Source organism: Heterodontus francisci, chromosome 2 (genome assembly GCF_036365525.1).
Source record: "Heterodontus francisci isolate sHetFra1 chromosome 2, sHetFra1.hap1, whole genome shotgun sequence".
Lineage (NCBI taxonomy): Eukaryota > Metazoa > Chordata > Chondrichthyes > Heterodontiformes > Heterodontidae > Heterodontus > Heterodontus francisci.
Window position 1 is genome coordinate 192309800 of NC_090372.1, and position 19993 is coordinate 192329792.

At 42.0% G+C, this 19993-nt stretch overlaps 1 protein-coding gene across 5 annotated transcripts in view; it reads left to right on the forward strand.

Annotated features, from left to right (window-relative positions):
* LOC137349461 (disco-interacting protein 2 homolog C) overlaps window positions 1-19993 on the forward strand; it is a 635092-nt gene that overhangs the window by 526523 nt on the left and 88576 nt on the right. For all 5 annotated transcript variants that reach the window (XM_068014972.1, XM_068014974.1, XM_068014973.1 and 2 more), the window contains 2 exons: window positions 7920-8031; window positions 13919-14028. In XM_068014972.1, the coding sequence (XP_067871073.1) occupies window positions 7920-8031; window positions 13919-14028 (222 nt within the window). The remainder of the gene's footprint in view (window positions 1-7919; window positions 8032-13918; window positions 14029-19993) is intronic.

Consider the following 19993-nt stretch of genomic DNA (forward strand, 5'->3'; position numbering starts at 1 on the left):
CGTGCTCTTGTAGCCACGGTATTTATGTGGCTACTCCAGTTCAGTTTCTGGTCAGTGGTAACCCTTCGGATGTTGATATTGGGGGGATTCAGCGATGGTAATGCCGTTGAATGTCATGGGGAGATGGTTAGATTCTCTCTTGTTGGAGATGGTCATTGTCTGGCATTTGTGTGACGTGAATGTTACTTGCCACTTATCAGCCCGCCTGAATATTGTCCAGGTCTTGTTGCATTTCTACACTGCTTCAGTATCTGTGGAGTCGCGAATGGTGCTGAACATTGTGCAATCATCAGCGAATATCCCCACTTTTGACCTTATGATTGAAGGAAGGTCATTGATGAAGCAGCTGAAGATGGTTGGGCCTAGGACACCACCCTCAGGAACTCCTGGAGCGATGTCCTGGAGTTGAGATGATTGACCTCCAACAACCACAACCATCATCTTTTGTGCTAGGTATGACTCCAACCAGCGGAGAGTTTTCCCCCTGATTCCCATTGACTTCAGTTTTGATAGGGCTCCTTGATGCCATACTCTGTCAAATGCTGCCTTGATGTCAAGGGCAGTCACTCTCACCGCACTTCGAGTTCAGCTCTTTTGTCCATGTTTGAACCAAGGCTGTAATGAGGTCAGGAGCTGAGTGGCCCTGGCGGAACCCAAACTGAGTGTCACTGAGCAGGTTATTGCTAAGCAAGTGCTGCTTGATAGCACTGTCGATGACACCTTCCATCAATTTACTGATGATTGAGAGTAGACTGGTTGGACTTGTCCTCCTTTTTGTGTACAGGACATACCTGGGCAATTTTTCACATTGCCAGGTAGATGCCAGTGTTGTAGCTGTGCTGGAACAGCTTGGCTAGGTGCACGGCAAGTTCTGGAGCACAGCTCTTCAGTACTATTGCTGGAATATTGTCAGGGCCCATAGCTTTTGCAGTATCCAGTGCCTTCAGTCGTTTCTTGATATCACGTGGAGTGAATCGAATTGGCTGAAGTCTGGTATCTGTGATGCTGGGGACTTAGGGAGGAGGTCAAGATGGATCATCAGCTCGTCATTTCTGGCTGAAGATTTTTGCAAATGCTTCTACCTTATCTTTCGCACTGATGTGCTGGGCTCCCCCATCATTGAGGATGGGGATATTTGTGGAGCTACCTCCTCCAGTTAGTTGTTTAATTATCCACCACCAGTCATGGCTGGCCGTGGCAGGACTGCAGAGCTAAGATCTGATCTGTTGGTTATGGGATTGCTTAGCTCTGTCTTTCGCATGCTGCTTATGCAGTTTGGCATGCAAGTAGTCCTGTGTTGTAGCTTCACCAGGTTGATGCATCATTTTGAGGTGTGCCTGGTGCTGCTCCTGGCATACCCTCCTGCACTCTTCATTGAACCAGGGTTGGTCTCCTGGCTTGATGGTAATGGTACAGTGGGGGATATGCCGGGCCATGAGCTTAAAGATTGTGGTTGAGTACAATTCTGCTGCTGCTGATGGCCCACGGCGCCCCATGGATGCCCAGTTTTGCATTCCTAGATCTATTCGAATTATATCTCATTTCGCACGGTGGTAATGCCACACAACACGATGGAGGGTATCCTCAACGTGAATGCGGGACATCGTCTCCACAAGGACTGTGCGGTGGTCATTCGTACCAATACTGTTTTGGACAGATGCATCTGTGGCAGGCAGATTGATGAGGACGAGGTCAAATATGTTTTTCCCTCTTGGTTCCCTCCCCACCTGCCGCAGACCCAGTCTAGCAGCTAAATCCTTTAGGACTCGGCCAGCTTGGTCAGTAGTGGTGCTACCAAGCCACTCTAGGTGATGGACATTGAAGTCCCCCACCCATAGTACATTCTGTGCCCTCGCCACCCTCAGTGCTTTCTCCAAGTGATGGAGGAGTACTGATTCATCAGCTGAGGGAGGGTGGTAGGTGGTAATCAGCAGGAGGTTTCCTTGCCCATGTTGGACCTGATGCCATGAGACTTCATGGGGTCCGGAGACGATGTTGAGGACTCCCAGAGCAATTCCCTCCCTACTGTATACCACTGTGCTGCCACTCTGCTGGGTCTGTCCTGCCGGTGGGACAGGACATACCCAGGGATGGTGATGGCAGTGTCTGGGATGTTATCTTAGTGGGCAGAAGGAGCCTCGGTTTAACATCTGATTTGAAAGACAGCATCTCTGACAGTGCAGCCCTCCCAGTGCTGCACAGGAGTGTGAGCCTAGATTATGTACTCAAGTCTCCGGAGTGGGACCCGAACCCGCAACCTTTTGAGTGCTGCCACTGAGCCACAGCTTCCTCAGTAATCTTCCACTTAATGTCACATTAATCAGTATTATAATTTTACAATGTCAAATTTGTCAATTTATCTGGCTGGGAGAAATAGTGTTATCAGTCGATAAGGGCACAGTTGAGGGCAATGCTTGTGGATAAAAGCCTGCATACAATTTTCTGCTTGCCAATCTCCATGAACCTTCCCTAGCCACTAGCAAACACCTTCAACATGAAATTGAAGCCACTATTTGGGACTTTGAGACAACTGTGTATGCATAGGATTACATTTGCTCAGTTTGCCTGTTGCAATTTAAATGGGATGTCTTTCACAGCGTGGGAGAACCAACAGCAGGTCTGCTGCTATTATAATAAAAGGGATATAATGGGGTCTCAAAATACTCTTTCAAATTGACAGATGAATAATAATGATACTTACAATTACTTTAGCCTTGGCAAACCAGTGGTGGAATGTATTGTGGGTGCAGGGGTCATTATCTGTCTGAGATGACAGACTGCACTTTTTAATGTTTAAAAAAAAGCAAGACACTGTAGTCGTATTTGATAAGGAGTAATGTGTAAGATTTGATTTAAATTTTAATCATCTGTTGTGCTATTTAGACACTTCAATTATTAATATTGTGCAGCAAAATATGGATATGGCAAATATACTTTCTTCGAAACAACTAAATCATGTTCTGGTGCTTTGTGTGCAGCTTTTCCTTAACAGCCCGCAGAAGAAAGTTGGGAGGGGAATTCTAGGGTTGCATCAAAGCCAATTTGTATTGTTAAAATCAGACTAGATACATTTTTCCCATGGCACATCCTGATCCAAAAGCACTCAATGGATTTCTAACCTAATTACTAGCTTTTTTTTCTGCTAAAATACTGTATTGCTGTACTGCACATGGAAATTATTTAAACTCAACTCTTTAGATTAATCAGACTTTAGACTTGATAATCTAAAGATTTGTTACAGATTTTCAGTATTATTCAACACCTGTGTACTTTTCCTGTGGCATCTACGATATTGATAAAAGAACAAACATGGGAATGGTCCCTCGTTTCAGATTAACAGTTTAGCCATTCTCAATAGAGAAATCCAAGGTAGAAGCTTTTCTGATATTGCTGCTGTCACACATGAAGATTGTCTTTCAGCTGCCTTGTCCCTTCTGTTTTGCACAATGGCAGGGACAAGACTCTCAGAATGGCTGGTTCATACATTAATCATTACTATGGAAATTCTTTCCATGATATAACTTCTTAAAAAATCTTTTTAACAATGTGTAGCTCTTCATTTAGAACCCTTTACAAAGACAGGTGCACAATGGGATATTATGCAGTTCTTAGTTGATTTGCGGAACATTTTAATTCAGCAAGAAGGGAAGGATTCTTTTTGAACGTGTACCACTAAATGCTTCATTGATCAGCTAAATTAATTTATAAATGCATAATTTAATCTCTAACCATAAAAGACTTTGGATTTGTGACAGTGGGCTGAATATTAAAGCAGAGGCAAGGAGGGCTGATTTGAGGTCGAAAGCCAGAATAATGGGTCTCCCGCAGGTCCTGCTGAATTTAACAGCAGGATCTGATTAACATTTTCTGTCTCTATTGCCTGGCCGATCCAGTCAGATGTAGAGGTTGGCTGTCAGACAGGTAGGCCTTTGGTATCAAACCACAGTCGTAGTAGCTCAGGGAGGCTGGGGGTGGAGGGGAGGAAGAGCGGATTCAGGAATATCGGGAAGTCTCGGGGTGGGGATGGCGAGTGATGGGGTGGCGAGGAATGGGGTGACAGCAGGAAGGTCGAATGGTCTCCTTCTGTGCTGTAAATGATTCTATAACTAGCGGGTTTTTTGAAGAATGGAAGACTCAGCCACGCGGTGAAATTTCCCAAATGGCGTTTAAATATGAGGCACACAGCCTCATCGTAACATATGAATTGTCAATTCACCTCATGCGAACAGGTTGTTTGCCCACCACCACACTCCGGCCCTGCCTCCTCTGTTAGAGGTGGGTTGGGGTCAGGATGCAGATTTTTAACATTCTACATCCCACCCAACCCCAAGCTGCCCATTTTGGGTGTTAGAATTCCCCACAGTGCACCTAATGATAATGGGGGGGGGGTGGCGTTGGATCCTTTCCATTGGTAGCCCAACACTGATATAGATATTAGAATGAGGCTGCGTACCTCATTTCTGCCCACTATTTTAAATTTAACTCTGGATGGCCGGGTTTCCTGAACCTCAGGAAACGCTGCAGCAAGGCAAGGACTGTTGGATCTGGGAGGTGAGTGCCTTTCCATTTGTCTGCTGGATCCAGCATACATGCCCTGCCAACTTGTGCAATCAGACACTCACCCTACCACCCACACCACCCTCCACAGCACCCCCCCCTTCCAATCCCGGCAAGGCCTCCAATTCCTCCCACACCGATGTTCCTATTTTTCTCCCAAGGCCACTGACCACTCCCCTCACATCCCCGGCTCATGAGGCCATCGAAATCCCCCCGTCCCCAACTCCCCTGAAGCCACTAATTTCTCTCTACCCACTCACCACCCCATGTCTCCCGATTTCCCCGTGCCTACCCTGAATCCTCCAACACTCCACGCCACCTCTTCCCCAACCCACCCCACCCACCTACGACGCTTCCCTCCTGTGGCTGCCAGTTTTCCCATCCCAACCTCGAGCCCTGTGATCTCCCCCATTCCCACTGAGGACTCTGATATCCACTACGCTCAACCCTCCAACCCGACCCCCCAACCCAAAGCCTCCAATTCCGCCCCTGCCCAAGGCCTCTGATTTCCACTCACTCCCCCTCTCATCCCCTCACTCCTGGTCTCCAATCCCTCAGGGCTCCTACCCCTTCCCCTGGCATCACCCCTACGACTTGTTTGGTCCTGCAGCCTCTTGTTCAAGCTCCACAGCATCCGAACAAACCCTGACCTCCAGGTTTCCTGCATGCACTCTCTGCCCTGCTCCTGGCAGGTCAACAATACTGGGTCAGGTTTGCATCAGGATTCCAGGTATAATTAAGATTACTTCCTCCTACAAGAAATGTAACTTCTTTTTCACAGCTCCAGAGAGCATGTTGGAAAATATCACACTATCTCTTCACTAATAGTATTCATTTAGTTGATTGAAACTACTGTAGTGATCTTGCACAGACTAAAAGTGCATTTTTTTCATTTTGCACTGTAACTATGGAGTAAAATATAGTTTTCATATTGTAATCATTCTTTAGATATAACACATTGTCATAAGTTCAAACATACTAAATCTCAAATGTGCAATTTTCAATGTGCTCACTCCTCATTATCAGATATAGGGTGAAAATTCCATAGTTTGTAGACTCATTGTGGGCCTGTATTTATACTAAAAGTGACCATGAAGCTATTGTATTATCGTTAAAAATTCAAATGGGTCACAAATCTGGTTTAGAAAATGTTACAGACAGGATGAGCGATGATAGGGACGGGTCCCCTTTTTCACCTCTTGACTGACTGAAGACACCTTGTTTAAAAAATGTGTTTTTTTTTTAACCCCTGGATGCTTTACTTATCAAGAACAGACAAATGGCAGGTTTTCTCGTAAGTTTAAAAGAAAGATAAATGTTGATTATACAACACCCGAAATATACGCAACAACACACACTCTCATACTCATATAGATGCACGCACACTCAAGAAAAGTTAACGATTATAAAGATAATATTCATTAGGTCTGATGATTTTAAAGAGTCCTTTGTTAAATTTGCTTTTCCCCAGGTCGAAAACTTGAAATGGTCCAGGCCTGTAATATTTTCCCTTATTCACTGAAGAATGACTTGGGAGGTTCAGAAAGACAGATGTGCTGTTGCAGATGGTTCTTGTTGTATTTTAGCCAAAGGTCAATGGTGAAGTCCCAGTACGATATTTCTGGTAGGGATTTCAAGGTCAAACTCCAGCCACTGCCTATATGTAGTTCAAAGCTGGTAATCTTAGGCTGGGTTCCTGCTCTTCAATGTCTGTTCAGAATATATCTTTAATAAAGCTACTCATCAGAAACCTAAGGCTGAATTTTACCAGCCCTCCAACGTCAGGGATCATGGAGGGGAGGCCTGAAAAATATCTCCGGGAGAGGCCTGCCATGGGCCACGATACTGGGAAGGCCCCGCCCCATTTTACCAACAGTGATGAGACCTCTGGTCGCAACACCCCCCTCCCCCCCCCCGGCGAAAAAAACTTATTTTAAATATGTTATTAAAGTTTAATGAATGCATAATGACTTACCTTGTAGCAACGGCCGTCCCATGCTGACATTCCAGCCAGTGGCTGGCAGTCCCGTGCCTTCAGATCTCCATTTGGAGATCCGAGGCGGAATACTGGTGGGGAGGGGGGAGGAGTGACGTTTTCAGGGTGGTGGGGGGGGGAGCAGGGAAAACTGTTACTATTGGCTGAAGTGATGGCGGGAAGGGCAGGACTGGCAAAAAAGTTTCGTGAGGGAGAGAGAAATAAATAACTTGTCAGGTCATTGCTGGGGTGGAAGAGGGGCTTTGTTCTGTTATTGAACGTGTAAATTTAAATCATGCTTTCAGTTCTCATTAAAAATGTAAATGTCTTGTAAGGGCTTGAAGCCCTTTAAAAATGGCGCTGGCGCATGCGCGGTAGAACCGGATGCCATAGCCGGGAATGGAGTGCCTGCCCCCTTTACCTCATCGGGGGCTGGCGTTCTGCCCCCTCCATGTTAATGAGCTGCTGCCCAAAATATTGCAGCGGCTCCGGGGTGCACATCTCGCACATGCGCCGCACTGATCCGAAGCTCACAGCCAAGATTGGTGGCAAGCTATAAAAATTCAGCCCCTAGTTTTTGTTATGTGACCATAGTTTCTCCTTCCATTGTTGTCATAAATAATTGCTGATGGTGAGGCCATTGTTAGACAATGGAGTCCGGGTGTCATTCATCCTCATCTCACCTTGATAAAGAAAGGTTTTTTCACACCCATTCTTTGCATTTTGACTTTGGAGTCAAAAAGTCTGCAAATTCATTGTTAACCCAATCAGTTGGAGAGAAGCAGCCATTTCCACAGAAAAGATCATTTGCATTTCAATGATTTTTCAGAGATGTGTCCAGAAAGGTTGTTTGCATTTTAATGACTTCTCCAACACCTGTCCAGACATGAAAATTAGCCCAGAGCTCTTGTAGTTCTATGTGTATTGGCAGTTAAGGAAGGGTCACCTAACTTGTTACTACATTTTGTTTACAAGAAAAGTGTCCATTTCAGGTTTACTTCATAAGTTCATTTTATAGTTCACAAGTTCAGATTGCGTGGGCATAACAAGAAGAAAACCTGCTCATCTTACCCAGCCTGGTCTATTTGTGACTCCAGTCTCCCACTCAAATGCTGTTGACTCTTAACTGCCCTCTGAAGCCACTCAGTTGTATCAAACCACTGCAATTAGGACTTCTATGGATGGCAATATATGCCACCCTTACTAACAATGCCCAAATCCTGAGAAAGTATTATGTATGTTTTTGAAATGATCAAATGTTTTGTGTTTGGTTGCCCCCTTTTCTACAAACATTCATTACAAATTCACACATAATCATAGGGCCCAATTAATTTTGGCCTTTCATATGATGGTGCATTGCTTAACTAACAGATCCATTATTTTGCAGGTCAGCAGATCAGCATGCATAATGACATCACAATTGGTAGTAAAACTTCTAAGGTCGAGAGAAGCAGGAGCAGCAGTTGATGTAAGAACGTGGCCTCCTGTTTTAGACACAGGTAGGAAATGTGGGTTCAGGAATTAAGTGCAAAAGGCAGTATTGCACTCTGTTCCATGTTTGGTAGGTCACTTTCAAACTGCAAACCCAGCTTTATAAGTTTCCATCATGAGAAGCCCAATTAATGTTGCATAAGCATTCAGAGGCGCAAGGGGAGAGCCAACTGTGCAACAGCCCCAACAAACAAATTTCTCTGCAGCACCTGTGGAAGAGCCTGTTACTCCAGAATTGGCCTTTATAGCCACTCCAGGCGCTGCTTCACAAACCACTGACCACCTCCAGGCGCGTATCCATTGTCTCTCGAGATAAGGAGGCCCAAAAGAAGAAAGAAGCATTCAGTGATGCATTTTAAATGTCTCTAGGTAAAATGGAGAGACTGCATAGTTGGGCATTATTTTAATCTTTGTAACTCATGAAACTTAGGTTATGGCAGCCTAATGTGTAGGAGTACATGTATTATTTTTAGTTGTGTAATTCACTCATATGTTGCTTTTAAAATGTATACCAATTGTTACAACCACAGTGGGAACAATGCACTGTCACTTCAGTCCCGTCACTCCACAGGTCACAGCATATTATTTAAAGTTTTCCACCCAACCGGAAAACAGCCAAATTAACCCCAGAATGAAACCGACCAAATCGGGTATCTTTAGACAACAACTAATTAACTATTTATTTTTTAAAAACTAAATATTAAACACTATTAAGATAAACCTATGTCTAAAGACCTTATAACTTATTTTAATCTAATTCCCCCATTCTCACACATACACTCAAAAATAATAGTAGTTAACCATTTTTAAAAAGTGGTGTTTTTTTTTAAAAAGCTGTTTCTTAATAAATAAATATGGAGGTCTTTGTGGGTTACGTTCCCGATGGATGAGGTATTCTAATGTGGAAATAGTCAAAGGCCACTCAAAGTCTTCATGTGGATTCGATGCAGTAGTCAATTCTTGATGGGCATTCAACTCTTAGGCTGCAGTAGGCATCAACAATTCCTTCAGCAATACAAATGGTTTCTTGAAAAAAGAAGGCTTTTCTTCTTTAGGCAATTAACTCGGCCCATAGCTCCCTGTATAATTTTTACTGAGAGAAAACAGATAGCTTTCTTCTGTTTAGTAGCACGCCTCGTTGGAGAGTCTCTCAGAACTAATTGGTTCAGACCGGTCCCTGCCAGCTCCACACACAGTCAAATCGAAACACCATACCGTGTGACCTCTCTCTCTCTCTCCTGCTGTCGTCTAGGGTAAGAAGTGCAGCTGCTGGCACACTGTGCCTTAGAAATTCCAGAACTTTCTCTCCCTTAAAGGTGCATTGTTTTTAATAGAGTCTTAAAGGCACTATTTAATCCGAGGGCGGCACAGTGGCGCAGTGATTAGCACTGCAGCCTCACAGCTCCAGCGACCCGGGTTCAATTCTGGGTACTGCCTGTGCGGAGTTTGCAAGTTCTCCCTGTGTCTGTGTGGGTTTCCTCCGGGTGCTCCGGTTTCCTCCCACATGCCAAAGACTTTCAGGTTGATAGGTACATTGGCCATTATAAATTGTCCCTAGTATACGTAGGTGGTAGGGAAATATAGGGACAGGTGGGGATGTGGTAGGAATATGGAATTAGTGTAGGATTAGTATAGATGGGTGGTTGATGGTCGGCACAGACTCGATGGGCCGAAGGGCCTGTTTCAGTGCTGTATCACTAAAACTAAAACAAATCCGTGACAAATAAATTCATGATCAAGCTCATGATTTATCTTTAATTATGTGGAGCTATTCGATGTTGGAAATGTTATAATATCATGTGAAAGTGTTAAACCATCTGAGAAAGCCTCAGGACAATGTAATAAACCATGTACAGTGTATGAAACAACCTCACATCATGTTGAAAATTTAACCTGGCAACATTTTGCTTCAAGCAATTTAATGCGATATTGCTGTATTTTGTATTTGAGAAACAAAGATGATGACCAAGGCATTTTGCAGCAGCAGGTGAAAATTGAACTTCACAAAGAAACCTTTTTATTATTTCCAACAACCTGAAAAATCAACAGTGTATGGTACAAATATCAACTTTGCATAATACTGTTATGTGTACTTTAAAAAAAAAAAGTTGACAATCTCTTGCCCTACTTTATCATAACTGGTTTTAATTGAAATTGATTACAATATTCTCCTTGCAGCCTAGTAGTGAGTGAATAGTTATCACTTGATTTTATCTAAGATTGCTGAGTTTAAAAAGGTATGGAACATTTTAATAGCCTGCAAATGTTATTTCATGGTTCATGAGTTAAAAGGTTTAAAGGCATGGAAGAAGGAGTGGATGAATAAATGTAACACATTCATATTTATAGCATTTAGATTTGGCATCCATAGTAACTACAGTAATACGAGGGAGAATAAAGGTTATTTATCTTTTACATTTCCAGTTAAGGGAAGGAAGCTGCAAGTCAATGTTAAACTGCTGCAATTACTTAATCACTGGGATTTACCCAGTTAAGTGTTTTTATTTTTGACATTTTTGTAATCTGTTTTTATTAAGGCTAATGAAATGGCGTTATAAATGGTTTCTTTTTAATTTCCTGCACTTGTTTGAGAAATTGCAAAAGTCTGCTAGCCAGTTATTAAGACAATCACAGCAAGAATTGCGCTGACAGTTCATTGGAGACTTAAACCCACTTTGTTATGCCACTTACTAATTTTCTAATGGGTGCAAATGCACAAGATTGGTATTACGCTGGTTTTCCCAATGCACAATGGAAACCATAGGAAATCATAGAATCATACAGCACAGAATTGTCCTATCTGCCTTTGCCAGCTCTTTGAAAAAGCTGTCCAATTGTTCTCACTTCTCTGTTCTTTTCTATAGCTCTGCAAAAATGTTTTCCTTTTCAAGTATTTATCCAGTTCCCTTTTGAAAGTTACTATTGCATCTGTTACCAGCATCCTTTCAGACAGTGCATTCCCGCTCATAACAACTATTACCTTATATCTGTATTCCCTCGTTACCGACATTTCTGCTGGTTTAAAGCAATTTCTTCCATCATATCAATAAAGAATAAGGCCATCTCTGATTACTTCTTCCTTGTATCATTCTCTACCAATATCCCCCTTCCATACCACAACCCTACCTCCTCCTGTATCCACTCCTGGAAAAAAGCACCCCTAATTCACTTACAACTGCACTTTCAAAATCCCAACTGTCCAGCTTCCATGCGCCATAACATTTCTGCAGTTATTGATTTGCCCAATCACACCCTCACCACCATCTTTGATGCCCTAGTCCCCAATAAAAGGAACACAGGGACACAGACCTGAATGGTAATGGCAGATAACTGGTTTAGCCATTCACTGCCAGATCTGGCTGGACCACATGAAACACTGACGTTCTGCTCTCATCTGTTAAAACTGCTCACCTATACTAGGATTATCCTGGAATGCAAAGATAACCCCCTGCTTTTCTGTATTGTAAACCATCTTCTTAAACCCCTCTTTCCTGTCTCCTCCACCCGAGGAGCTCATGGACTTCTTTGTCACTAAGGTTGAGACCATCCGATCAGCTGCTTTATGCCCTGAACTCTCATTTTTCTCTAATTTCTCTCCTATCTCCCCTCATTCCCTCTCCAAGCTCATCTTTTCCATGACCATCTCCAACAAGAAAGAATCTAGCCATCTCCCCTTGCCATTCAATGGCATTACTATCGTTGAATCCCCCACTATCCATCCTAGGGGCTACCATTGACCAGAAACTGAACTGGCGTAGCCATATAAATACTGTGGCTACGAGAGCAGGTCAGAGGCTAGGAATCCTGCGGCGAGTAACTCACCTCCTAACTCCCCAAAGCCTGTCCACCATCTACAAGGCACAAGTCAGGAGTGTGATGGAATACTCTCCACTTGCCTGGATGGGAGCAGCTCCAACAACACTCAAGAAGCTCAACATCATCCTGGACAAAGCAGCCCGCTTGATTGGCACCCCATCAACAAACATTCACTCCCTCCACCACCAGTGCACAGTGGCAGCAGTGTGTACCATCTACAAGATGCAACGCACCAAGGCTCCTTCGACAGCACCTTCCAAACCCGCGACCTCTACCAACTAGAAGGACAAGGGCATCAAATGCATGGGAACACCACCACCTGCAAGTTCCCCTCCAAGCCACACACCATCCTGACTTGGAACTATATCACCGTTCCTTCACTGTCGCTGCGTCAAAATCCTGGAACTCCATTCCTTCCAGCACAGTGGGTGTGCCTACCCCACATGGACTGCAGCAGTTCAAGAAGTCAGCTCACCACCATCTTCTCAAGGACATTTAGGGATTGACAATAAATGCTGACCCAGCCAGCGACACCCACATCCCATGAATGAATTAAAAAAAAAAGAGACCCACCTCCTGCTCCCTTGACCCTATTTCCACTGAACTGCTGACCACTGTGGCTAAATTATCAGACTACTTATCTGGCATCCAGTACTGGATGCGCAGAAATTTCCTCCAGTTAAACTTTGGGAAGACTGAAACCATTGTCATCGGTCCCTGTGACAAACTCCGTTCCATAGGTACCAACTCCATCCCTGTCCCTTGCAACTGTCTGAGATTAATCCAGTCTGTTCACAACCTTAGTGTCATATTTGACACTGAGAATTTGCTTCTGACCACATAACCACGCTATCACTAAGACCGCCTATTTCCACCTCTGTATCATCGCCCAACTTCGCCCCGCCTGAGTTCATTTGCTGCAGAAACCTTCATTCATGCCTTTGTTATCTCTACACTTGACTATTCCATTGCACTGTTGGCTGGCTTCCCACGTTCTACCCTCCATAAATTTAAGGTCATCCAAAACTCTGCTGTCATGTCCTTACTCGCTCAAAGTTCTGTTCCCCTATGACCCCTGTGTTCGCTGACCTTGATTGGCTCTGGGCCAAGCAATGGCTCGATTTTAAAATTCACATCCTTGTTTTCAAATCCCTCCATGGCCTTACCCCTCCATCTCTATAATCTCCTTGAGCCCCACAATCCTCCAAGATACCTGTGCTCATCTAATTCTGGCCTCTTGAGCATCCCAGATTTTAATTGCTTTACGATTGGTGGCTGTTCCTAGGCCTAATCTCTTGAATTCCCTCCCTAAACCCCTCCACCTCTCTTCCTTCCTTTAAAATGGTCCTTAAAAACTACCTCTTTGACCAAGCTTTTGGCCATTTGCCCAAATATTACCTTATGTGACTCTGTATCTAATTTTGCTTCATAATGCTCCTTTTATTTTTTTTTTATTTAGAGATACAGCACTGAAACAGGCCCTTCGGCCCACCGAGTCTGTGCCGACCATCAACCACCCATTTATACTAACCCTACAGTAATCCCATGTTCCCTACCACCTACCTACACTAGGGGCAATTTACAACAGCCAATTTACCTATCACCTGCAAGTCTTCGGCTGTGGGAGGAAACCGGAGCACCCGGCGAAAACCCACGCGGTCACAGGGAGAACTTGCAAACTCCGCACAGGCAGTACCCGGAATTGAACCCGGGTCCCTGGAGCTGTGAGGCTGCGGTGCTAACCACTGCGCCATCATGTGAAGCTCCTTGCACATTTTATTTGCTTAAAGTTGCTATATAAATATCCTTTAAAATTTTGAACATCTCTAAAAGCATGAACTGTCGCCTCATTGCCTCTGGTGACCCTGAATCTATTGTTGTGTCGAGCATTGACAAGGTAGTCTCTGCTTGCAATTTAAAAAACATGTATTCAAGTGATTTTAATAGCTTGGAGGGAATCATTTAGCCTTATTGCATCGCGTTCTCAAATGTTATATGTGTGTTGCATACTGGCAAGCTTACCATTGATCTGCATATATACAGTAGTTAAGTTCCTTAAGTGCATTAATTTCCTTTCAGACGATTTGCCAAAGAGACGGCCTGCCCAAATTTACAAACCCTCCAACCCTGACACTTTGGCCTACCTTGACTTTAGTGTATCTACAACAGGAATGCTCGCAGGAGTGAAGGTAAGATAACATAGAAGCTTTCGTCTCCTGTCTCACGAGTCTGTGTCTTAATGAAAAGTCACTTGTGTTTGTATCAAACATCTTGTCTCCATACCAAAACGAATCTTCAGAATTATGATTGCAATGAATGCAGTAAATATAAGATAAAAGGCATACAGACCTAAAGAAACTCCAAAACTTTTGGTTACTTGAATCCAATTTAGGGCAATTATTTGGACTTTGCATGCTTATATTTAGGTGGCTCAGCATATTGGATGACGCCTGCTGCACTACGGTACAGTAGGCTACAGGATGTGTGCCCCACACGTTGAATTGCTGCCCTGGGCTAGGCTGCCTTGGAGGGAGAAATTGCCAAATGGAGGTCAGTTCTACTGGGAGAGTCACCATGTCCACTCTCAAACTCTGAGGGGTTTGTCAGAGTGACGATGATGGAAGCCTGGCAGTAGGTCTCCTTTTTGTCCCGCAACTGTTTTGTGTTGTGGTGATACTGAATAAAAATGAAAAAGGAAGATGAAAGACAGAAAATATTTGTACTTAATGTCTCCATACTTTAGTCCTTGATACATGCCCTGACATGGATTTGAGTAGCTAAGTAATACTGTATTTGTGTGGTAGCTAGTTTTAAGTTTTATTTGTTTGTATGAATAAAGCTAAATTACCATTTTGTAGTATTTATCAGCCTCTTTAATATAAATAAGATTCATTTTTTGTAGTCAGTGTGATTAGCTTCATATTACTGAGGATTGGTGAGCCATTTGGATTAGACGTTCCACTTTCAGGGCATTCTCATTGTCAATTATCATTGGATAATTTTAATGTTTTTTCTGCCTTTTTTGTTGCAAGTTTGCTTTCATTTACTAGAAGTAGCACTTATTGAGGAACAAGTCCCATCAGAATGGTGTTCTCATCCTTAATCAGTGTTTCTGTAAAGGTCATTTTTTGAATGCAACTTTTTTACCAAAACCAAACATGTTGCAGTATAGAGACAGGGTTGGGATCGTGATGTGAGTTCTGATGTTTGCATTGCTGATGATGAAAAACAATTAAAAACTTTAAACTTTTGGAAGTTGAGTTTTAAAAACTAAGAGCAAATGGAAAAATTGATCTGTATATTAAAAATTAGACTCCCCCATTAAAAAAATTTTCAGACATTTCACTCCAAAACTGTGCTGTTCTTTCAAACTGGGGCAGGTGGCATTGTTCTATTAACACAACCATATCATGTTAGATCAGTGTTGTCTAATACGCTCACCACTCGCCACATTTGGTGAATTGGCCACAGACATGTGGCGAATTGATGCTCTTCATTTTTAGAGCCACACAATACTGAGTTGTGTTAAAGTTGCAGTGGTGGGTATTAGTATGGGTGTCACTCGCTAGACCGCTATTTGTCGGCCATCCCTAATTGAGCTAAGAAGAATCAACCGAGGCATGTATCCATCAGTCTGTTACTGTGTTTACCAGAATATAGTTCAGTTGTCAGGTTTCTGGTGACCTGGAAGCTGAAGAGCCACTTGCTCAATGAAACAAGAAAAATAGTTTGCTGTTCGTTATCTTCTCTGTTCTGTCCTCTCTCGCTGCCTCTAAATGATAATACATTTAGACCTACGGGACCGCTCTGTGAAAGCAGGGCCAGCCTTCGGAAGGACAACGGTCCGATTGTTCTCAAAATTTTCTTGGGGAATCTAGTGACACAGGGGATACTAACTGAAGAACTTGGTTTTGTTTAGCTGGTAGTTGGCGGTTTTCACAAAACAGTTCAGGTGCGTGAGCAACTGACAGTGCTGCATGGCTGCCAATGAGGGTTTAAATGTGCAATTTTGGCAAGCTGGGGTGGTGCAGCAACATCCAAATGTGTTCAGCCTTCATCTTAATAGATCTGTTGAAACGAGTGATTGAAAGTAATAGGATGCTAGTGGCGTAAAAGGAGAGATTACAGTACGTTGGTCATGAGCTAAAGGTCTATTAAATGTCCGGATGCTGAGAGTGGAGGCAAGAGTCAGAGCACAGAAGCCAATACGTCAAGATTTGTCTTTTTTTTCCCCACCCCAAGTCTCCTAATGTATCAATTCTGATAAAATACAGACAGTTTACGCTTGAATAAATTTGTTTTTCTGAAATAAACTGGAGCACACTCAGAAACTGAGCACTTCAGTGAACAAATTGTCACCATTCTTTGAGAGTGCGTACAGCAGGCTTGCTTTGCGGAACAGTTGGATTGCAAAAACTTTTGAAGCTGTTCTCCTGGCTCTGGCAGTGAGTGTATCGGTTATGATTGCTGACAGTTTAACACCTCAACCATATTTTCAAAAGATTGCGCATTTGTTTTACTAATACGGCATATATTTTGTATCATGTGGCTAATATGGTGACCTGATCGCCGCAAGTTTGGCGAGCATCAAAGTCCTATTGGACAACACTGTATTAGATTTTTTTTTTAAATTACCGCCTGAGCAGTTTGATTTGGGCTGTAACTGCTCTGTGCTATTAAGAATATTACCAACCCACGCGCTGGCATACTGACCTTGATAATCTACTGAATAGATGATTAGATTATGAAATACATTTTTCATAGACTCTTTAGCTGTCTAATAAGATTGTTAAAAAATGGCAGTTTTTTATGCGACATAGAACTAGCATTTCAGCAATCTCAATTTAAGACTGTGGTACATATAAGATGCATCTGTGAAATGTAAATGAGTTCTGAAATTCGGTTTTGAGACAACAACTTAGTGCAGGGTTTAACTTGATATATTATGAACCAGTGTTCAGTCATAAAATGTTGCCAGTATTTTAGGCTTAAAAATCCACTGGTAATAACTTTATTTTTGTTCAAAATTTATTTTTTCAAATAGGCAGACATAGGATTTATATGTGTAGCAAAGCATGTCTAAACATAAGTGTTGTAGCCTTGTTGCTAGTTTTGCAAGCATTGTTTTTCCTTGACGTTTTGTTGTCATTTTTTTAATGTTTGTGCTAAAGGTATTCATAAGCATATTTGTAACATTTAAGTGTTTTCATCTATTTATTTTTAAAATGAATAACATTTTAAATATTAAAAAATGTAATGATTCTCTGATGGTCACTGAATGGTGTGAATCTGAACCACACAGACCAGGTGTGTCTCAGAATCTGACCCGTGTTCCGTGCTGAGTTGGCTGTTCTCACCCAGGTCAGTGGTTGGGCCATAACCGTTGGCCTCAGTATCCATGAGTTATCAAGGCAAAAGAATAACATTAATTGCAGTTCCTGATCCTGACAGCTGTCCAGTGACTTATGCTGGAAAGCTTGTGGTTTATGCAGGTAAATGCATGATGTGGTTCAGTTGGAATATGGCCACATTTGAATAGTTTGTCAATATTTATTATCTGGGTTCATGAAAGGAAAATAGCTGCTTCAATAATGTATTAGCACATGTGAGACAGTACCTCAGCATCAACTGGCTCCTTCAGTAAGAGGGAAGGAATAGTGGGAGGGAAGGTGGCAGGAGATGTATATTTTTGTGTGACTGCTACCTGCAACAGTCTGCAGGCTGGTCTAGTATGCAGCTGGAACATTGTCACAGCTTCCCTCTGAATTTGAGTAATCAAACTATCTTAAAAACTATCAAAACATCCAATTCATTTTGAATGTCAACAGAGCTGGGTCTCAGACTCACTGTAGATCATCTGGCTGCATGTCCGCTGCTTTTCTGCTAGATTCCTCAGAGCACTGTGACGTTGTTCTTGCAACAAAATACTGGAAAATAAAAATGCAGTTTGTTTTTAGTATTCTTTTAACAGTCTTTGAATTACTGTCTGTTACTATCTCTGTGCTTAGATACCTTCAAGCTGCTTATTGCAAAAGGATCTTCCTCACCTGCAAGTTTAATCTTGTGTCAATGGTTTTGTTCTTTTTGCCTGTGTAACAAGGCAATGCAGAGAATAAGAAAGCCATGCGTATGCAAACTTTCCACATAATTGTTAATAACATAAGAAAAATTCCTCCCATTATAGCACTTGAAAGGTGTTTTATTACGTGTAGAAATAATGCCATTTTATTAATGTTACTTAATTTGTAACTGTAAAGTGTTCACTGTCTATTGTACTTCAAATGTTGCAAAAAGTTGACACAATAGCTCTGTGAATTGGGCTCAAATCCAGCCCAGGCTGATGAACTGAAAGTCACTGCTGGTTATAGGGTCTTGTCTGAAGTATGTTTTGGGGAATATTCAATCCAGTTCCCAGTGAGTATGGGCTTACATAACAATTTGAATCAAAATTGGCAATTTCACTTCAAGAGGGTACAGAATAGCTGGTTTTAGAAATGGAGAAATGTCGAAATGTCACTGTGGTGCAATAAAGGCTGCTTTCCTGAGGTTTGGGCTGAGGCATATTGCTAAAGCAGAGTATTGGGTGCACTAGCTAAACAAGGTATTTGGTACAAAAGCAAAGTACTGCAGATGCTGGAAATCTGAAATAAATACAGAAAATGCTGGAAATACTCAGCAGGTCCGGCAGCATCTGTGGGGAGAGAAACAGTTAATATGAAGCATTTTCTGTTTTTATTATTATACAAGTTATTTAGTGCTGACACATTGGCCAGAGTGAAAGATGCTCCTTTCCTCAGCAAGAGCATTCCTCATAAAGTTGATCACAGAAAATGTACACACACTTTATTAAAAAAAAACACTCAATACCTCTTTATCCATAACTTGTAGAGTATAATCACTGGATGGTTACTTCTGTATGCAGATTTTTCTGAGTAAATGCTATGGTTAGGATGACAGATGATATCTGAAAAAAAACTAAGCCTCCTATTTCGAATTGTAAACTTTGATTGCCTTTTTGGACAATAGTTATGTTAATTGACCATGATAACATGCATAGCTTTTTTCCGAAAAATAATCTTCCTTCTATAACTAGAGTGTTGAACATTCATGTAATCTAGGAAATATGCCACGGTGTCATTAGGTTTTTGTGCTGTTTATTGCCTTGAAATCAAATAAAAGCCCCTTTGGCTCAACAGTGGCATTTTCATGAGTTGGTTGGCTATAATGTTGTAACACAATAATTTAAGGTCTTGCAGTAATGTTCTATGAAAATTTGAACTCTGAAATTGCATTCATTTCCTTCTTCATGACTGCTATCTTTATATGCCAGAATCTCCTAATTAAGCTTCAGACTTTGGCGAATATTACTCAAATTCACAGTGAATTTCCAGCAAATGCTGACAGACCAAAGTATAGTGACCGTTGTTTATAATTTTTGTCTTGTGCATGTATAAGAAATTAATATTTAATGCAAAATATGGTAATTATCCTAGAAAATGTACATATAGTAAAAGGAGGACCTTATTTGTAGTTCTGATTACCGATTGTTATCAATGCCCTTGCAATTCATTTAATTGGAGTATGTCAACAGGCACTGACATAGAGATCTGAGGGCTCTTTATTAACTTTTTATGGCAGCCCTATATCCAGGAACACTTCCATTTTCCACTTGTTTGCATTTTGTACTCTCAAGATTGGACCAAGACTGCCACAACCCAATTCTCTTGTGACCTTCAGTCATCACTGTGCACATGTGACTTGCATTACTCATCACTGGACTAGGTTCAGTCTCAGGCTTGCAGAATGAAAGGTTTTGTCTTTTGACTGCTATTTTATGTGACTAGTATGGATCCTGACATAATTAATATTTAAAATCGCGATTATTTTAATTAAACATAAAAATCCACAAGACACTCATTAACGTGAGACAACATTTTTCTTTCTACAGTTTTCCACACCCCACCCTCTGCCAAATAATTTCATATGTGAAACTGTTGGAGAAAGATAACATTACTTTTATTTTTACTGAGGAGAATGGAAAAAATCCATTGTCTTTTTTTCCTCCCATAGTTTTCCAGCCTGTTCTCAAATGAGAGAATGGAATGATTTGATGCATGCAGATCTCCACAGACAACATCAGTATCATACTTTGGT